This window comes from Microcaecilia unicolor, chromosome 1, assembly GCF_901765095.1.
Source record: "Microcaecilia unicolor chromosome 1, aMicUni1.1, whole genome shotgun sequence".
In the NCBI taxonomy this organism is placed as follows: Eukaryota; Metazoa; Chordata; class Amphibia; order Gymnophiona; family Siphonopidae; genus Microcaecilia; species Microcaecilia unicolor.
Genome location: NC_044031.1, coordinates 107,893,603 through 107,915,172, shown reverse-complemented (window position 1 = coordinate 107,915,172; position 21,570 = coordinate 107,893,603). Strand labels below are relative to the sequence as shown.

At 41.5% G+C, this 21,570-nt stretch overlaps 1 protein-coding gene across 1 annotated transcript in view; it reads left to right on the top strand.

Moving 5' to 3' along the window:
* Positions 1 to 21,570, top strand: part of KIAA1217 (KIAA1217 ortholog) — a 656,634-nt gene that overhangs the window by 556,131 nt on the left and 78,933 nt on the right. The window contains exon 9 of the mRNA XM_030201398.1: positions 12,032 to 12,192. Within this exon, the coding sequence (XP_030057258.1) occupies positions 12,032 to 12,192 (161 nt within the window). The remainder of the gene's footprint in view (positions 1 to 12,031; positions 12,193 to 21,570) is intronic.

The window sequence follows — 21,570 nt, the reverse complement described above, 5'->3', positions numbered from 1 at the left end:
ACCAACGTGGGAGTGCTGCCGGTTACCTCCGGGAATGCCCCTGTGGTAGAAAATAGAAAATTATTTTCTACCACGGGACTCGGCGTGCACCAAAATCAGAATTACCACTGGGCACGTGCCTGTTACCCGCGTGTTAGCCCTCCCACGCTTTTGTAAAAGGGCCCATTAATGCCTAATGCTGAGCACGCACGTGCTTTTGAATAGCGACTTGTAAGAGCTTTCAAGCATGTTTTTCACAGCATCGTGGTGACTTCTTTAGATTCCTAGCAAATCACTCAGGATGCCCTTGGTAACAACATTTAATTTGCATCTTGGTATCGCGTCATGTGCTCTTTGGTGAAAATTAGAATTTGGAGGTATTATACCTTTCTTTCACAATAGCCAAAGAGTTTATTCTCAGCTCTTAGATAGCTGCTTAGCCTGGAGTGCAAATCTGTCTTGTAGATTCTGTTTTGCATCTGCTCATAAGGAAGTTATAAGTTTACTGGCGACTGGTAATAGAACTTTTTTTGAAAATTGACCCCCATATGAGTATGCCTTTATACCCTGAATTCACCTAGATTTTGAAGATAGTCTCACATCCCAGTCCCATGGACTAAGTTGACCCCTAATCCAACGTGAAACCCCAGCATGAGAGGCCACATATGTAAAATACTCTAGCATAAACCACAGAATAAACATTTAAATGCTGGAGGATGTGGTAACAGCAAAATGATTTGGACAAGTTCCTGGAGGAAAAGTCCATAGTCTGCTATTGAGACAGACATGGGGAAGACACTGCTTGCCCCAGGATTGGTAACATGGAATGTTGCCACGATTTGGGTTTCTGCCAGGTACTTGTGACTTAGATTGGCCACTGTTGGAAACAGGATATTGCGCTAGATGAACCATTAGTCTGACCCAGTATGGCTAAAAAAAAGCAAGAATAGAGCAACCTAAAAAGCAAATACAGGGTCTATAGACTTGGCAATTGCCTTAGGAGATAGGTGGGTGGTTTTTGGCTTAGTATCAGAATTATTGGAGTTTCAGCTAACTAGCTGGAAAGGGAAGAGAATGTTCCCATGGAAGGGGGCTGATGAACAGAACAGTTTTTTCGGAACAAGAACAAACTTTCTTGGGACTGAGGTAGGAATTTGAGTTGTTTCTGTTTCTTCCCCCTTTTTTTCACGTTTGGTCTTGTGGCTAAATGTAAACCAGAGCTGTGCACGTGGTATCAATTTGTATATCAGTGGCAGTATTTTGACAATGATCTATTAGGTGAACCAAAGACAGTATGTTTTTTGTCAAAAATGAAGAGTGCAGTTATCCAAGATGTTGGAAAAGTGATAAGCAGCAAGGTTTGCAGTGCCTGAAGTAGCTTATTATATTAAGTAAGGAATGTCAACCAGAGTTGAGATTGTATGGTCAAGTTTCAAAAAGGAACCTTCAGACTTCTTCGAGGTAGATGTTTTCAAATTTGAAGTTATTTGGGTACTGAAATCTGCAAGTTGTGGTCAATGTAACATCTTGAGAAGATGAAGAAAAATCTAGAATCAAAAAAGTATGTTAGAATTTTTGTATGTAAGTGAAAGTGCTAATAGAATATCATCCCACAGCAACAGTCTGGAAGAAAAGGAAGATGTAACCTTATGTCTGGGGACACTTCTCGGAATGTTAAACCTAAGACAATGAGGTAACATCCAAATAGTGACTTCAGAAAGTCAACGAGACTGAAATCAGGAATTAAAACATATTATTTACAAGCCATCTGTGAACATTTTAAACTCAAAAGAGAAAGTGCCACAATAATATCAAGAATGAGTATAAATAAAAGATGCAGAGCAGCAGAAACTGTGAACCAAGACTTGAAAAGATCAATGACATGTAGAGGAACCAACAAATGGAAGATTTGTGTTTATAAATTAGAAGTAATATTAAACTTAGATACAAGTACTGTGTGTATTATTGGTACGGGGTTTAATAAAATGGGTAAAGAAACCTACTAGAATCAAAATATGTAATTCAACTAAAACTGAATATCTAGCTCCCAAATTTTGGAAAGGAATGTAGCAAATGACAGCTAATGATCCCCAGCAGGAACAGGTCTCCGTGTATCTTTTCCAAGTTTGAATAAACTACCACTGTGATTGAAGAATTAGAGGTGAAAAATGACTTAGAAACTAATGAGGAGGAAAGGGAGATTTTGGATTTTTGTTCAAACCTTTTTCAGTTGTAGCTCAAGGTGAGCTACTTTTGGGTACACCATCAGGCTTATTTTCGAAAGAGAAGGACACCCATCTTTCGACACAAATCAGAAGATGGGCGTCCTTCTTAAAGGGACGTCCAAATCGGTATAATCGAAAGCTGATTTTGGACGTCCCCAACTGCTTTCCGTCACAGGGACGGCCAAAGTTCACGGGGGGGGGGGGGGAGTCGGAGGTGTAGCGAAGGCAGGACTTGGGCGTGCCTAACACATGGACGTCCTCGACCCATAATTGAAAAAAAAAGGGTGCCCCTGATGAGCATGTGGTCGACTTTACCTGGCCCTGTTTTTCTTGCGACCAACACACAAAAAGGTGCCCGAACTGACCAGATGACCACCGGAGAGAATCGAGGATGACCTCCCCGTACTCCCCCAGTGGTCACTAACCCCCTCTCACCCTCAAAAAAAATCTTTAAAAATGTGTGCCAGCCTCAAATGTCATACTCAGTTCCATCACAGCAGTATGCAGGTCCCTGGAGCAGTTTTAGTAGTTGCAGTGCACTTCATGCAGGCGGACCAAGGCCCATCCTCCCCCCTACCTCTTACACTTGTGGTGGTAAATGTGAGCCCTCCAAAACCCACCACAAACCCACTTTACCCTCATCTAGGTGCCCCCCTCCATCCGTAAGGGCTATGGTAGTGGTGACAGTTGTGGGTTTTGGGAGGCACAGCACACAAGGTAAGAGAGCTGTGTACCTGGGAGCAATTTATGAAGTCCACTGCAGTGCCCACTAGGGTGCCCGGTTGGTATCCTGGCATGTCAGGGGGACCAGTGCACTACAAATGCTGGCTACTCCCATGACCAAAGGGCTTGCATTTGGTCGTTTCTGAGATGGACGTCCTTGGTTTCCATTATTGCCGAAAATCAGAAACGACCAAGTCTAGGGACGACCTAAATTTCAAGATTTGGGCATCCATATTATTGAAACAAAAGATGGACAGCCATCTTGCTTCGATAATACGGGTTTCCCCGCCCCTCCATCGGAATGTTTTCTGAGGATGTCCTCAGCAAAACTTGGGCGTCTCTTTTGATTATGCCCTGTTAGGTATTTCACTATCCCCAGAGGGCTCACAATCTAAGGAGGCCTTTTATTAAGGTCTGCTTAGCCTTAAAATGGGCTTAGCGCACGGAAAAATGATACCGCTGGACACGTTCAGGCGTCCTGTGGTAACTTTGCAATCTGCGAGCCCTGTTTACTAAGCCACACTGTAGGTGCTAGCGTTTTTAGCACATGCTAACGCTAGAGGGTGTCTCGCATGTGATAATTTTTAGTGCATGTTAAAAACCCTAGTGCACCTTAGTAAACAGGGCTCTGCATGTGTTAACTGCTTGCTTAAAAAAAACATTTTTTTTAGGGGCATGTCGGGGATGGAGTATGGGTGTTCCTTGTCTAACCAGTTAAGTTAGCGCATCTACATTGTCATGTGCTAACTGGTTAGCGCATGGATAATAAGGAATTCTTACCACCTGCAAAATAGGAGGCAGTTAAGTACTCCTGCAGTAATTTTTAAAAAATGGCCGTACGCTAATGGCATCATTAGCACATGGTAGGAACACACAAAGATCCACTTCACTGGTAATACGAGATAACTCTATTATGAAAAGGGAGGGAAAACACAACACTCTCTCAATTAGCGGAGGAAAAAAGATCTCATCATACTGTGGCAATGATCACAACACACTGGGCTTCTAACGGTTTCTTCTCATTGATCACAGCACACCATACTTTCCACAGTTTCTTTTCTGCTCACAGTTAAAAAGTAATCATGGATCAAAAACCCCCTCAGAAAATTTTTTACAGTAGTTATCCATTCAATCAAACATTGCTCAGTGATATGAATCGCATCAGATATTGTCCCAAAAATACATCATTAAAAATTGAAACATGGACCTATCTGAATAATGTAACGTTCGTATAGAATTTAGCTCAACCCCAGCCGTGCAGCTCATGATCGACAAGGGCGTGACTATCCTCCAGCAGCATTACAGCCACCACCAGTGAGTTTCTTGATGAAGCTAATGCGAAATGGGTCCATCGGGACCACACTGTTTTCAGCTGCCAACCTGTAAAAATATGCCCTTTGTAAGATATGAATTTTATTTACAGAATAGCAGCTGGAAGTTTGGCATTTAAGTTCTCACACACATAGGCGCATATGCCTTTATATTGTGATGATTGATGGTTTTAATCCACATGCAACTGTTAGCACCTACTTCATAGAATTACCTCATAGAGCATGTATGCATCTAAGTTTACAGGCATATGGTTTGGACAATATTATAAATGGCTATTTGCACACATAACTATACTTGTTGGCTTTACTTGCTCTTCAACCAATGTCACTATACCCAACTAGCAAGTAGCAGTGGAATTGCTGAACAATTTGAAACAATAAGGAGGAAAAGGACTTCAGTGGCTAAAGTCACGTCTAGAGACAAGCTCGGACTAATGACCTGCCGTACTTTTCACCAGTCCAGAAAAACCTGCTTTAGTTGAGCATATTATCAGCATATTTTTAAAGCATTTTTTTTGCTATTTGTTTTTATTTAATTATTGAAATCTCCCAGGTACTTATTTGAGACAACATTGTAACACTCAATAGCTGTTTCATGCTAGCTTCATCAGGAACGTTTTTTTGTTTGTGCAGCACCACCGGTACCCCCATCGTGGAAACTGTTCAGCAATTCCACTGGTATTTGCACACATAAGACATTGTTTTACCTGTGAAATGTCTTTCAAAATTACCCTCTTAGATGCTCAGAAACATTTATTTTAATGAGCCTACTGCCTTCATCATATTTTTCATGGGTAGCATTTTCAAAATTCTGTCCAACTCTCCTATTCAGGGCCGGTCTTAGGCAGGGGCGACAGGGTCGGTTGCACAGGGCCCTACGCTCCTAGGGGCCCCGCATTTCTGGCACGTCTGTTCTTCTGTCTCGGAACACCTCCCCGCTCCGTACCTTAATGTGCACATACATTTCAGTAGAGAGCATTAGGCAGCAGCAGCGATTTTTCATATCCCATCAGCTGCCGAGCCCAGTGCCTCCTCGCTGCTGCGTCCCCCCGCCTTTTGATGTCACTTCCTGCTTCTACAAGGGTGGGATGCAGCAGTGAGGAGGCCCTGGGCTTGGCAGCTGACAGGATATGAAAATCACTGCTGCTGTCTTCCGCTTTCTACTGAAATGTGGTGGATGAACATCAAGGTATGGGGTGAGGTGGGGTTCCGAGAGCTCCAAATCGCCTTTTAAACGCTGATAAATTGTGGCTTATGGTGGGGGGCGGGCATGGGTGAGGGGGCCCACTGAACTGGTCTGCACAGGGCCCTGCAATTGCGACGACTGGCCCTGCTCCTACTAGATTCCTCAATCAAATGTGAATAAGAGATCTACAACCACCTGTATGCCTACTCCTTATGTGTCCCGTTTAATCCATAGACAGTTCGATGTGATGAAGTCTGGGAGGCCTGGTGCATAGCTTGCATGGGTTCTGCACTATTATAACCATCTTATGCAGAAAGGAGTTTAATGTACGAGTAAACTGTGTACAAAGAATCATGTAGATATCAGTGTCCTGCTCATTACATTGCACTATTAAACCCAGATGCGCAGAAGACTGCAGAGCCTCAGGTTATTGCACTGGCAATTAGTAATGGGTTTGGTTTTATTTTACATCTGCAGCAGATTTCACTTCTTCATAAGTTTAAAAGGTTAGTATCATTGTGTCTGGTTAGAACTATTTACTTATTTTAAAATCACTTCTGGAATGGATCAAGATATTTTTGTTTGTTTTGTAAAAGTACATATTAAATCTATAAATCCATTTCTTAGTTTCTACAGGGAAATTATTTTTTTCTAGTCATATCATCCCATTAACGTATTATAAATTGCACCCACACAACCTTTAATCAAGTTGCTATGGCAATGGGGAAAAGTATTCTGGCATTTCTGTCTCTGGGACTACTGACTTTTCAGCAAGAATTTGTTCCTGTGGATGTTAGCAGTTGGATGTGAAGATTTACAAGTACACATTGCAGGGAGGACGGATCTTCATGACCCATGAACACTCATGTCCCACAGCCATAGAAAACAGTTGTGGAAGCAGGAAAACTATTCCTCCCCCCCCCCCCCCCCCCCCCCCCCCCCAGCCAGGAAAGAGGCATCAACAAGGGCTTTTGTAGGCTTGAAATTCTTTCATCCAATTCAGGCCTGCTAATGACTTGATTCATCAATATGGTAACCTGTGGTAAATGTTAACACACTTTATTACTGACTAGCCTCTCTTTATAAATAATAGGGCCTGTGGTAAATAAGCACACATTAATTCTTATCACAGGCTATGAAATGTTAGTGACTCAGCCAGGTAGTAATGCAGTCGCACCTTGGGCATTGTGCAGAGATGGGTAGTAATGAAGTACTTGTACTTTATTAAAATACTTAAGAACAATTGGCAGTACTTTTAAATGTAACGAGTTACAATTTTTTTGCCATACTTTTTACTTGTAACTCGTTACATTTAAGCTGTATTTTGTACATAGTAACAAAGTACAAATTTGGAAAGTAGTTTAAAATAAAAGTATTTTCCATCCCTCTGCTTTTCCAAGCAATGTCGGACGCGGCTTGTAGCTGATTGGGCCAGAACTTCTGGTCCCCAAAACAGCTGAACTGGGGCTGGAAGTTCAGGCCCAATCAGATGCAAGGCAAAAAACAGAAGAGCAGCAACCCTTGCAGTCAAACACACAAGTCAAACACAGCGAGGGTGACAAATGATAGAACCGCAGACGATGTCCGATACATTGTAGCTCAGATGTTGCAATAAAGCTACAATATATCGGACATCGTCTGCGGTTCTATCATTTGTCACCCTCGCTGTGTTTGACTTGCCCAATCAGATGCAAGCCAGGGTATGATATCACCTGAAAACCCTAGTCCCCACCCTTTATACCTGCCCAGAACATTTGTTGAATGGCTATTACTTTGTTGTTGTCAGGCTCAGCTGCCTCCCCAGCCTGAACCATACCTTCACTGCGTGCAGGGCCCACTCCCTCTCCCTTCCCATCCACCATGGCCCTGCAGCAAAGTCTTGCTCCCTCCCGTTGCACCTCTGCTGCTAGTGCTTGCTGTGTCAGTCCCAGAAGTTTACATCAGAGGAGGCAGGCCTGGCACAGGACGCAGTAGCGATACTACAGAGAGCATGTCTCCCACACTAGTTTATTAGCTCATGCCTGGCGGAGGTGCATGGGACGGAGGAAGAGAGACTGTGCTGTGGGGCTGCAGTGGATGGGAGGAGAAAGAGAGAAATTAGGCAAGATTGAATGGATGGGGAGAAAGAGAGAGTGACAGAGAGAGAGATGGGGTGATACTGGATAAAAGGATGGGAGAGACGGGGGGCTGGGGAGAGTGAGAGAAAATGGGCAAGACTGAATAGGTGGAGTCAACTTTTTTTAAACAATTGGGGGTTCTAAATGCAGTAGAAATTACCCCTCCCTGGACACAAAGGGTTTGCTCAATATTGGGAATGCTCAAGCACACACAGAGCTGGAACAGATCAGTGTTGGAGTTGTTTATAGTAGAAGAGGTGAAGAAGAAGAGAAAAAATGACACATGGACAGGAGACTCTTGGAAAGAGAGTTAAAAGAAGACAGGAAGGCAGTTGCCAGACAGCAAAGGTAGAAAAAAGAATGTTATTTTTAATTTAGGATGAAGTAATGTTAATAAATATAAAGAAAAAAAGTTAATAAATATAAAGAAAAGAAAAAAAACAAAAAAATAATATGATATCTTTATATTGGACTATATACATTTTTTGAATAACTTTCAGAGACCAAAATCTACTTCTTCAGGTCTGGACAGTATACTGGTGTAATAGTATGCTTGTTCTGACTTGTCTTAAAGGAGGTTTTTGCCTCCAAAAACTAATAAAAGAATTTAATAAGTTAGTCACCTTATTTTCTGTTTTTGTTTTATTTGTTAGTTTTTAATGTAGCAATTGGAATATGTAAATTTTTGACATTTACATCTGCTGTCTTTATATTTTGCACTGTATGCAAAGTATGTCTTCTTGGGGGGGTTCAGATTGTTTACATATTTCTATTTTTAGTGTGTGGTTACTTATTCTGTATTGCACAAGGGGCTACCTCTGTTAATGTGTGAAAAAGGCCAGGTTTTCTGTTAGCATCAAGTGTCTGTGTAGGACTAATCTGTACTAATCTAGCTTGTTTTGTTTTCCAGTAGGTGTATTAATGTTCTTCTGCCCACTGCAATGCTCAGGATGGTGGTCTTTTTCTAGGAACTTAGATTGTGAGCCCCTTGGGGACAGAGAAAGTACCTGCATATGACATGTACAGCACTGTGTACGTCTAGTAGCGCTATAGAAATGATTAGTAGTAGTAGGAAGGACCTTATTGGACCTCCTGGAAGTTAGCTTGTAAACATACTAGATTCTGTGGTCCAACTTGTTAAGAATACTTTTTACTTTTTAGTGAAAAAACAGTTTTAAGAGCTGTACATTATTACTTGGGTTTTTTTTTTTAAGATAAAACTTTCTACTTTTATTTCACTACTTTTGAATCTAGAAGTTTTGCTTTTTACTTAAGCACTTTTAAAAAGTAATGACCCTATCTCTGGCATTGTGTACAGTTCCTTGTCAAACAGGATATATATAGCAGAAATAGAAAAGTTTTAGAGACTTCTAACAGATTATAAAGGGCATAAACCACTTCTGTTATAAAGAAAATGTAAATAGATTAGGGCTCTTCGTTTGGGAAAGAGACAACTGAGGAGGTCCAATGAGGGGGTTGGAACATTTAAATAGGGAATGAACTATAGAATCTATTTCCCAAGAATGTGGTTGTGGCTAACATAGTGGGGTTCAGAGGTTTGAACAAGTTCCTGACGGAGAAGTCCACAAGGAATGATTAGCAGGGTAGATGGACTTGGGAAAGCTTTGAGGAATTAATCTGTTTTTCGGGATCTGCAAGATAACTTGTGACCTGGACTGGCCACTGTTAGAGATAGGATGCTGGGTTTAGTGGGCCTTGGTCTGACTCAGCATGGCTTGTCTTGTGTTCTTACCATTTTGAAGAATGGCACCACCAGGGCAAGACTGACTGAAGATCACTCCTGCCCCCCCCCCCTCTCCCGGCCACCAGGGATATTGAACTGTCAGGAGGTGGTGGTGAGGGTCAGACAGTGCTTGCTCTAACTATTTTCAGAAAGGGGCAAACCTTTAGGGGGAAAACACTTTTTACCACCTAGCAGCGCCAGGTAGGGATATGGTGGGAGTTGGGTGAGATGTGAGGCTTACAACTAGCTTACCATGGTTTTGTTCAACAAAATGAGAGGCAGTTCATTGGGCTGCTTTTTGGGGGAAAATCTGATCCTTTTCGAAAAGTCCTGGAAGCATTATCTATGTCTCTGGGTATAATGTATGAAAAAAGAGTTGGTATAAGCTTATTAAATGTTAACATAATTAGCTGATCAGCATGCAGCACAGCTCCTTTGCCTGCCTTGCGCCAAGATTGTTTCATATAATAGCCACGTTAACACAGATTAATGTGTGCTGCTGGCCAAAAACCTGTGCTAATTGACCAATAACACACTAAGACATGCATGAAAAAATGCTTTCTATCTGCAGGTGATTGTTTTCTTGAGGAGTAAACTTGTTTTAATGCTGTTTGAAAGATTAAATAATCTTCAACCATTCCATCCCACTCATTATTCTAGAAACTTCTGTCATGTCCTTTCTCTGTCATCTCTCTTCCTGACTAAAGAGCCATAACTTTTATGGCCTTCCTTGATAAGGAAGGTGTGCTATCCACTTGATCATTTTTGTTGCCCTTCTCAGAACCTCTTCTTCTGCTATATATCCTTTTTGAGATGAGACAACAAGAACTGCACACAGTATTCAAGGTGCAGCTGTGTCATGAACCTATACGGAGATTACTAGAGATCATTTGTGCCCCTCCGCTGGGACCACTTGTACCTATAATATGCTTTTTATGGAGTAAGGCCGTCCTTTTGTTTCCTCTTTCTGGTACTTGCAATCCTGAGTACAGATCAGTCACTAAGAAACATAACAGTAAGTTTCTCCTGTTGACTCTTCAAAACACAATTCAGTAGAATGCTTCCTTGCAGAGCTGTCTTTCCAATGACTTCCAACAGAAAAATTCTCTAGATAAGTCCTGAGGTCCATCTCAAATTAGAGTATGAAGTTAACTCCTCTTCACCAATTTTGTCTTCTTGATCCTTCCATAACTCAGCAGTCCAAGTGAGGACATCAGGATATCTCTGTAATCTAGAAAGCCTGAGCACCTTTGATCCTGGTCACCAACCACCTTCATAAGAAAGGAGATGAATCAGAAAGAAGGAACTCTGACCCTAGGGGGCTTATAAGTTTCATTCACTGCTAAGGTTCAATGCTACAAAATACAGGGTCCTTCATCTGGGCTGCAGAAACTCAGTGGAATAATGCAAGGATGCTGTGCTGCTGTGCAGTAGAGAATAGCAGGCTCCGAGGGTGATCGTATTTGATGTTAAGATGTCCAAACAGGTCGAAAAGGCAATAGCAAAAACCAAAAAGATGCTTGGGTGCATAGGGAGAAGAACAGCTAGCAGGAAAAAGAAGGTGACAGTACCTCTGTGTAAGTCTCTGGTGAGGCCCCATTTGGAATATTGTGTACAGTGCAGTCCATACCTTAGAAAGAAAAACAGGATAAATTGGTCCAGAGGGTGGCTACTAAAATGATCGGTGCTCTTTTGTCATAAAACGTATGGGGACAGACAAAGATCTAAATGTGTATGTTTTGGAAGAAAGGCGTTAGCATTTAACGCACGTAAACCATTTATGGGCATTAAAAACGCTAATGCACCCATAGTGGCGCTTAGTAAACCTAGCCCTATATGTTAACCATCTCTCTGATCTCATGTGCAACTTTCTTTAAATTAATCACCTTATTTTTTAACTCCTCTTACTTGCTTATACCCTACACTGTGAATTAAAATGTTCTATTATGTATTGTGTTGACATTATACCCTATGCTGTCAATTAAAATGTACTATTACATATTGTGTTGATATTGCAAGTAGTATACTGTGCCATACTTTGTATTCTTATTTGAATATTTTTACTGCTGTAATTGCCTATTGCTAATGTTTGATTTATTCTTACTGTACACCACCTTGAGTGAATTCCTTCAAAAAGGCGGTAAAGAAATCTTAATAAATAAATAAATGTTCTGGAAGCCCAAAGGAGTAGCAAGAAATCACCAGGCTACAAAAATAAATTTAAAAAAACCCTTCCTCCAAAAAACACAAAACCAAAAAAAGATAGTTTAAGTAATAACATGAAAAATGTGCCAGACCTGTGTTGTAATTACAGCAGACATGTTGCAAGGAAAAGTAATATTATTGTGCTCTTTGTTTTTCTTAACCCTCTTGAAAAGTAGCCTGTTGGTTAGAGCAGTGAACTAACAACCAGGGTTAAATCCTACTGGTTCTCCTTGTGGTCTTGGCAAATCATTTAAACCTCCATTGCCGCGGGTACAAACTTAGGGTTCTTTTTACAAAGCGGCGACACGAATTAGCATGCACTGAATATGGGAATCAAATGGGTTTTTCGCATTTAGCACACTCTAATTGGTAGCGCTGCTTTGTAAAAGGAGCTATTAGATTATAAGCTCGACACAAAAGTATGTAGAGTACTTGAATTTAAGTCAATGTGAGCCAGATCCAAATAAAAGTATATTATTCACCTCTTCCTTTCACTTAACTCTCTTGGCTTTTGTTTGTAGGAGCTGCTCAGGCCCCAGGTGGAAAGAATTCATTAACTACTGTTGAGTATAGCCATCCTCCTCTGCCCACCGGTGCCACCATGATGCAGATCAGCCTGTACGATCTGAAACACAACATCTCCGACCTCCGGCAGCAGTTGCATAAGATGAGACAGCTACAGGTATGGAATAGTACAGAACCTGCCCTTTTAGCCTCTGCTGAGGTTGATCCCAGCTGAGAGGTTCTTCTGTGCCAGACGGTGAGTGACATTGTCCTCTATCACAGACAGATGCAGTGTTTGTATTACATTTGGGCATCATCATACCATTGTAGACATTAAAATGACTCCATTCACATCTTCATTTTCAGCATTCTTTTGGTTAAACATTTATTCATACGGAATGAAATGTATGCCCCAAAAATGAAGTAGGATTTTAAAGCATCATTCAGACGTTGCTATGGGAAAACTGACTAAAGTATGAAACCCCTCCTCAATTGTGTGTACATCCCACTATGAAGATGTAACCCGGCTCTCGCCCCTTGACTAGCTCAGATCCGCAAAAACCCGACCCGAGTTACTGGGAAAACACAATTTATTCTGTCTCTGGTTATGGTGTCATAGGAGATCACACACCGCACTCAAGTCCCAGTTCGCCTGCAGTCGAGCTTGGGAATGAGTAAATGGTCCGGAATAGAGATCCAGGATATTAGGAGTTGGGAAGTACTACTTCTTGGATACACTCTCCTTTTAGTCTAAGACCAGGCATTCATCTTTCATGCCAAAGATCACTCTGCACTCCCGGACTGTGTAGAATGCAAATAACTTTACCGGAACTTTTGTAACCGGCAATTAAACTCCTCAAACCCTTTATGTATATGTTACATCCAAGACTATCTTTGATCTTCTCGGTCCCTTTCCTTTACTCTTGGTTTAAGCCAATACTGTACATATTTACACAGACTCATGTCCTTCACCCATCCTGTTGTGTCAGGAATAATGCCAAGACACAACGAAAACCATAAATGAAAGAACACCAATATCCCATGAGGAGTCACTCAGTGAGAACATGGAGTGGGAATGGAGTCAGGCTCTTCAAAACAGACCAGAGACGCTGGATGAGGACAGTGAACTTTAATGGATAATGACTCAACAAGGTACTTTTTTCAGAGTTTTTTTTTTTTTTTTTTTAGAGCTTTCAAGTACTGTACACAAGCAGCAGAATTCACCACGACCCCAAAGGTCTTTCTAAAGACCACGTCTTTTCACAGTTCGTACATTGAAGACTCTATCTTTTGACGTGTATATTCAGATTCCTGAAGAAGGCACCTTGTTGAGTCATTATCCATTAAAGTTCACTATCCTCATCCAGTGTCTCTGGTCTGTTTTGAAGAGCCTGACTCCATTCACATAGGAATTTCCAAGGCTGTTTCTGTTACTCTTGAAATCAATCCAGACTCTTTCAGGCACAGACCCTTTAGGTTGTCCTTCTTCCAGCAGTGCACCTCGCACAGCTACACTCTGGCCTTGAACAGGCTTCCCCTGCTCTGGTTCCTTCTTCCAGGCTGGATTCCCCTTATCCACCTGAAGCTCTTTCTCCTTCTCAGTTTCCACTTAGAGGGGCAACAACTACTCTTGTAATCAGCCTGTATTTATTTCTCTCAATCCAGGATCCCTCAATACTCCCAATGGTCCTAGCCGGGGGTACAGGCAACCAAAGACCTCATGTACCTTGCTCCATAGGCGCCCGGTATAAGAGGCTTGGGGAGGCTAAGCCTCCCCAGCCGCAAGCCCCAAGCATCTCTCTCTCATCCCCCCACTTAGCTCCTGATGCGGCATCTATCCCTCTCACTCCCTCCCTGTGGTTGGTCCCTTTAATTTGATTTACATCACTCATTGCTGCCGGTAGCGGCACAGGCACGCCGCACGCCAACATCGTTCTACAGCTTGCTTCGGGGCTTCGGCCTGACGCTGACGGCATGACGTGCCCCGCCTCCTCTGACCAGCCTTCCTTATGATACGTCCAGCCCTCGTGGAAGCAGGAAGGCTGGTCAGAGGAGGCGGGGCCGCTGCATGTTTTTTTATTTTAATTTATTATTTATTCATATCTAATAGAACAAAGTACAAGTACACACTTGTTCATGAAATTCAGAGAGACAAGGCAAAAAGTCTCTTCCTTAGACCACAATTAAGCTAAGGGGAGAGTACGGCTGAGAAAAACAGTGGGAAGAATAAAAGGAAAGGCCTTCTAACCGAACATAACGTCTACCAGTTCTTCCAAGTCATAATCAAGATATTAAGTCCCCCTGAAGACCTTTTTTAACTCTATGAAGGCCTTCATGTGTTGTGGTTCAAAGAAAATACATTTTAATCCCAGACACTTTGCAATACATTTACAGTAGTATACTCAGAAATGAGGCACCCAAACTATGTGTATCTTCTCTCATAGCCAGAAATTGTTTTCGTCGATCCTGAGTAGACTCTGGTCAAATCAGGATAGAACCATACTTTTTGACAACAAAGAAGTTTCTGGGAATTACAAAAAAAAAAAAAAAACAATTTAATCACAGTGTTTTAAGTCTTGTTCAAAGACAAAGGAGATGAAAAGTGTTGCTTGTTGGTTGACCTCAGACGTCGAATCTTCCAGTATTGCTGATAAATCTTGCTAACTATTACCCCTATCCTACTACTACACTACTACAAATCATTTCTATAGCGCTACCAGTCATATGCAGCACTTCACAATTGAACAGTCCCTACTCAAAAGAGCTTACAATCTAAATCAGGACAGACAGATAGGACACATAGGGAAAAGGGACTATTGAAGAGAGGAAGACAAGATAAGGTTATGAGCAGGTGACAAGTTAGGAATTAAAAGCAGCATCAAACAGGTAGGCCTTTAGCCCGGATTTGAAGGCGGCCAGGGATGGAGCTTGACGTAATGGCTCAGGAAGTCCTGGGCCTGGTCTGCATTTTCCAAATTTTCTGGGGGTGCTCCTGCAGTCCTCAAGGACTGGCAGCAAACTGGTCAAGGGTCTGCTGTGCAGGGGAGGAAGTTTGGGCCAGCAGCAGCTGCACCTTTACGCTCCCCTTCCGTTTAGTGTTAGGCATCAAAGAAAAAAAACCAAACAAGCTCGAGAGGAAAAATGCCAAGAGCAGAAAACCATGCACAGCCTCTTCGGGAGCAGGTAATGCCATCACGGCTCAGTCTGCCATATTGCCGTGCCCCCTTGGCCACAGCATGTGTAACATTGGCTCTGGTCAACCATTTTCCATTTATTGTGGGAGAGACTGATATGTGTATAATGTATTTATATATTAAGAAATCGTATGTCCTGCCAGTGTGATATATCGATCATTCAAGGCAGTTTATAATATGCTAAAATTAATACATCAATAAAACAATAGCAACATAATAAGTAATTAAAAACAGTCATATTTTCAATTGTAAGGAAGCCCAGGACATTGAGATCCACCCACATGGGGAGATCATCTACTTAACCAGTTAGAGTGCAGGCATCTTATCCCTCCATTCATGGCCACATTCTCTAAGTATATTATATCAGGTAAGGAGGGAAATTAGTATATGGATCACTCTATGATTACATCTGGCACAGGGTAGCATTCTTTTAGTGGGTACACCATATAATTAAATTATATAAATCAAATACTTCTTCAGAAAGATAGTAAGTTTAATAATCCTGCAGTCATTGGTGATATATTTGATCTTACTATAATAATTAGTATAAAAATTATAAAACTGTGTTAGAAATTCTGTTCTGCTGTGACCTACGATAAAATAGTGAAATTATGGAAAATCTGCTATGCTTGCCAGTAAATGGGAATAATTATACAATGAAATCACATGAAAATGCCAAGCAGTAGAAAATATTCACAGCTGTGGATGTACATTTCATTTCTAGAGCTGACGCCGAGGAAATTAACTGCCTGCAGTGTCTGTTCCTCAACATTGTTGTAGAATTCTTTCGTTAAAATCCTTTACCACTTGGCAGTCAACCCATTTTTCAGTAGAGAAAAATGCACCTGTGTACCCCCTGCCATGGGTGCTGATAATGTATCTGTGTTCATGTGATAAAAAGGCCACGACATGAAGGATAATGGCTGAGTAACAAAATGCAGTACAAAACTCCTGATAGGAGTTGGAGCACGGTGCTTATTTCTTGCAGAATTGTTTATTTAAGGTTTATTAACTGCTTTTTTAAAGAAATTCACCCAAGGCAGTGTACATCAAGTGTAAACTGAACATAGTCAATTTACAATTATACTGAGAATGTGACCATAATAAATCATTCAAGTGTCAGTATAGTACATGTTTAGAACAGCAAATTATTGGTCATGTGATGACTGCTGAGCAGATGCCTAAATAGAGAGTTACGAGCTATTGTCTTACAATAAATGATCAATCAACATACTGACTATGGAGTTTGGTGAAACCCCTGAATGATATCATAGTGTAGAATAGGCAACTTGAGCAAGTGTGCTAAAGCACAAAAGACGCTGAGAGAAAAGAGCAAGCAAGTTGAATCCAAGATGGCCACTGTAGATCATGCAAACAGAGCTCATGCTACAGGATAAGGCCTTCTGGGAGTTGACTTATACCTTCATAGATAAAATTTCAAAGGTTCAATCCTTCATTGACTCAATCAAGGAGGGACTGGAGTTACATGCAGTGGACCTGCAACATGCAGAAGACCATATCTCCTGCCAAGAAGATTACATGGAGAACTCATGAAACTAGGATCTTGGAGCTGAAGAATCAGAATAAAGTACTATGATCTCAAGCACAGAATTGCCTGGTTTTTCCATTTTTATCACGAGCAAGACTGAACTGTACAAGAGAATTTTAGTCCCTACTTCATGAAATTATCATTCACAACACATCCGGATAGAAGCTCAAAGTAACATAGTAGATGATGGCAAATAAAGACCTGCATGGTCCATCCAGTCTGCCCAACAAGATAATTCCTATTATATATCATATAATAATATATACATACTTAATTTTTGTGCTGTCCTTGCCATTTTCCGGTGACAGACTATAGAAGTGTGCCCAGCACTGGCTTAATTTTCAACTTGTGGAGTTGCCTTCAAAACCCGCTCCACTCCAACCAGATCTATCTAGCCATGATCAGGATATATACCAAAGAAATCTGCCTGGCAGTACTCTTACTTATCATATACTCGATTTGCTAATTAAGCACGGCTAAGTTGTTTTTATTCCATTCTCTTTCCGTATAGGAATCCTTTGTGCTTATGAATTCCATTACTGTTTTCATCACCACTGCCTCCCGCAGGAGGGCATTTCAGGCATGTACCACTATCTCCATAACAAAGTACTTCCTAACATTACTCCTAAGCCAACCCCTGTATCCTCTGTTTGTCCTCTAATTCTACTTCTTACCCTTCTCTGGAAAAGTTTTCTTTGCATATTAACACATTTCAAATATTTCAATGTCTGTGTATCATATCCCATCCCTCCTTTCCTCTAGAGTATACTTATTCAGGTCTCTTCTCATAGACCTTTTTGGCACAAACCCCATTTCATTTTTGTCTCTTTCCTTTGAACCACTTCAAGTCTTATGTCTTAGCAAGATAAGGCCTCCAAAACTGAACACAATACTCCAAGTGGGGCCGTCTTTACAACTTGGGCAGCATCATCATCACTTTCTTTCTATTGCTGGTTATATCTCTCTATGCAGCCTAGCATCCTTCTGGCTAGACGTTTTAAGACACAAGGTAGCACAGGAGGGTTGTGTATAGGTAGGCTTGATTTAAGTTGAATGAGAATCATTTTGAATGGTGTATTGTTGCATGTTGTCAGATTCCACAAGTGTGTTCTGTTTCAACCTCCAGACCACTGGGCCCACACTGGCCACGCACCTGTGGTGAAAGAGAGATGTAGTCAATGAAGACAAGGGTGTTGAGATTGTAGGATGTTCCTCGCCTAATATCCAGCCGCCTTGGATCTCTCCCCTCTGGAAAGCATCATGGATGCCAGACCTTGAAAAGATATATGAATCATGTCATGATCCTGGGAGGTTCGCACACACGTCTGTGATTTCCATTGCAGATCACTTGCATGTTGAGCAAGTGTTAGATTCTGCAGTTTTGGTACTCTCAGTAGTTGCAGGTGGCCTGAGGGGGCCACATTTGTGCAATCGATTGCACCCAGCACATAAGGGAGTTGGCTAGCTGATAACAGGCCATCAGTGTCTGTTGTTGTTCTGCCATACAAATGGGGAACTGGATATAAAGGGTGTCCCTTCTTCAAAAAGGCCTGAAGAAAGTGGTTTACGATGCGTGAGGCAGTTAGCTGGCTCACTCCTGCTGCAACTCCCAGAGGCCTTTGAAAGGTGTTGGTTGCCAGGAAGGCCAGGGCTGTGTTCACTGGCACATGTACTTGGAAGGGCATGCCCCCTCCAAGTGGGCATCTTTACTGGTGCCTGCTCACCTGATTGCTAGCATTTTGCACTTCCTTCTTCAGGGATGCAGGCTTTCCCATTCTAAGAGGCAGAAATCCCTGTACCCCTGAGCTGCTAGGATTTTGAACATCCCTCCTCAGGGCCAGCTAACCACTACAATCATCATGAATATAACTTGTGCACAGTAATTTGTATACTTTCATCCCTGGGGAAGGAGGCTTGGGAGTTGTAGGAAACAGTTAATCTCTCCCAGGTCCTCCTGTACCCAAGATAAGATTCTCTGTGGCCTGGAAGGACAAAATATCATTTCTCCTTGCAGACAAAAAGGGTAGCCAATAATACAGTATTGGCATGAGAAAAATTAGACTGCCTTCTGTGCAAAGCCATTTTTGCCAGTGTCCCCAGGTGCATCACATCATGACGTCTTTACGTGTTGACGTCAAATCGGCGCTGATTGGTTTCTATACAGTGCATGGAAATGTTAGTGATCCTATATATCATAGGCGTATTCTATAAACAGCGCAGATTTTTAGGTGGATTGCATGATGCACAAAAACCATGATGCAAGGCAACACAACCTTTACCAAATCGCACTTAGCGTGCTTTTAGTCGACGCCAGTTGATTCAGTGGAAATAGTTCAACAACCAGAGCGAACACAATTTCTCCTGGTGTTTTGAGGAAGAGGAGAGAGGAACAGGGATGATCGAGTAGGTGGAGTGATTGTTGTGAAGAATGATTGTTGGGTAAGAATAAGGAATGTTTTTTTATGGGAGACAAGACAAAAAAAATGTGCCATGGAATAGGATAAAGGAGAGCAAGCTATTGTTGATATTATGATATGCTTATATATCCCCCTCAAGCCATTCAATAAAGAATGTGTAAAAAGAACAGTAAGTAAACTTGAAAATATTCAAATTAAATCACAATAGTATCAGTATACGACACATTGCAATGCAGTAAAGCATTCATACAGCAGTAGACATTAAAACATAGAAAAACATTCATGTAATTTGAAGCATGATAGCAAAATATACATTAAAACATAGCAAAGGGGACATGAAGTAAGATACAATATAACAAAGGAGTTGGGATGAATAAAAGAAGGTGAATAGTTAACTTTGGAACATTGTCAGAGGATGTGGTAACAGCGGTTAGAGTATCTGGGTTTAAAAAAGGTTTGGACAAGTTCCTGGAGGAATAGTCCAAAGTCTACTATTGAGATGGACATGGGGGAGACCTTCTTGCCCTGGGATTGGTAGCATAGAATGTTGCCACTATTTGGGTTTCTGCCAGATACTTGTGACCTGGATTGGCCACTGTTGGAAGCAGGATACTGGGCTAGATGGACCATTGGTCTGACCCAGTATTGCTATTCTTATGTTCTTATGTTAACTTGAAATAAAAATTTGTATGGGCATTTGGAGAAGGTGCACGTAACTGATCTCCGAGCTCATGTAGCAAGCTTGTCCTTCTGCAGTATGTGCTGTTCATGTTACTCTGGATGTGAGTAGCTAGCTAGTCAGCCGCCTCACTCGTTAAAGTTTTGGGACAAGAACATTAGTCAAAGCCCTTCTGAGATTGAGATCCAGAATGTGGGGCTGCTGTTGAGAAGGCATGTTGGTAGGCTTTTCATTGCCTGATTTCTTGTGGTGACAATATGGTTAGGAGTGCTCCATGGAAGGAGAAATCCTGTTCAAGTACTGTGACGCTTTTCCTTTCAGAGCCTTGTGGTAAGAGTTTTAAATGTGGCTCTGTAGCATACTAGTAGCCAGTGAAGATTTTGCAGAAATGGTATGATACGATCATGCTGTTGGCAACCTTCTGTGTGGAATTCTTCACTGGAGACTCTTCATCTGCAGACAGAGAGGGGCACATAAATTTGTGGTAGCAGAGCTGTCAGATCTACTGCCCGTGGGATTTCAGGGTTCTGGGACAGGACCAGCTAAGGCTTGGGAGGCTGTTGTCCCTAGGGATCACTCAACTCTGCCAGTTGCTTCTGCTTCCACAAACTCAAGGCTTTGTTCTGAATCATTAAAATTTGCTGAACATCTTTAAGAATTCAGAACAAAAAGGAATTAAGATGCGGAGTGAAAAATAGTTAAAGCTACAGTTTACTGTTCTTATCCCCTGCCTTAGGGTAGAGCAAAGCTCTTCTGTCTCCTGATACTGCTATTCAAGTTCAATTTTATTTGATATACTGCTGTATATCCTAGGCAATCTAAGCAGTTTACAATATAAAAATACGGAAAAGGGTCTCAGAGACACAATCTAACATGAGATAAACTAGAACAACACAACGTATGACATGAGAATGGAGAATTTACAATATTTTAACGTAAGGAAAATGGGGATAGGAACGAACAGAAGGGACGTTCAACCAGCACCATCACTTCAGCAAGCAACCAGTTAAATCAATCACCCCTCCAAGTTATCTATCAACCATGGTCTGAAAAGCAATAGAAAAATGAAATGCTTTTAGGAGAGCCTTAAATTTATTTTTGGAATGTTCATGTCTTAGATAGAGGGTAAGTTTATTCCAAAGGGTGGAAACCATCACTCCAAAACAGAAGGTCCTGATAGGGTCCAAATGAATCCTGAGCTGAGAGATCCTTTATAAATATGCACACAGCCTTATGTAATGTTGAAGGAGTGTGCATGTGTGCTGTATTTACTGGCTTGCCTTCTAAAAGATAAACAGGCTTTCATCTGACAATTTAGGGGTCGATAATCAATGTGATTTAACCGGCCAGAAACAGCTCCTAGCTTGTTAAATTGCCTGCTGAAAATAACTGGTTAGTAGCTGTTGGGATCTGTACCGTTGTTAGCCAAACCCCAACTGATTACTGCTTGAACACCCACGTTCTAGGTTTAGTTTCTAATAAAACAAATACTTACTCAGAAGTGAAATAAAAAGAAAAGTTTATTCTGGAAACAAGTAAATAGTAGCTCAAACAGAGGCTTATAGCAAGGCTGAAATACAGAAAAGAAATTATTAGATAGACTGCCTTATTTCCATGCCAGTTCACTGCCCTGGGAACAAGGAGGCCCAGCCTACATAGATTTCCCTCATTTTTATATAATTGATTTAGTACATGTTATACAATAATCCGGAAACTA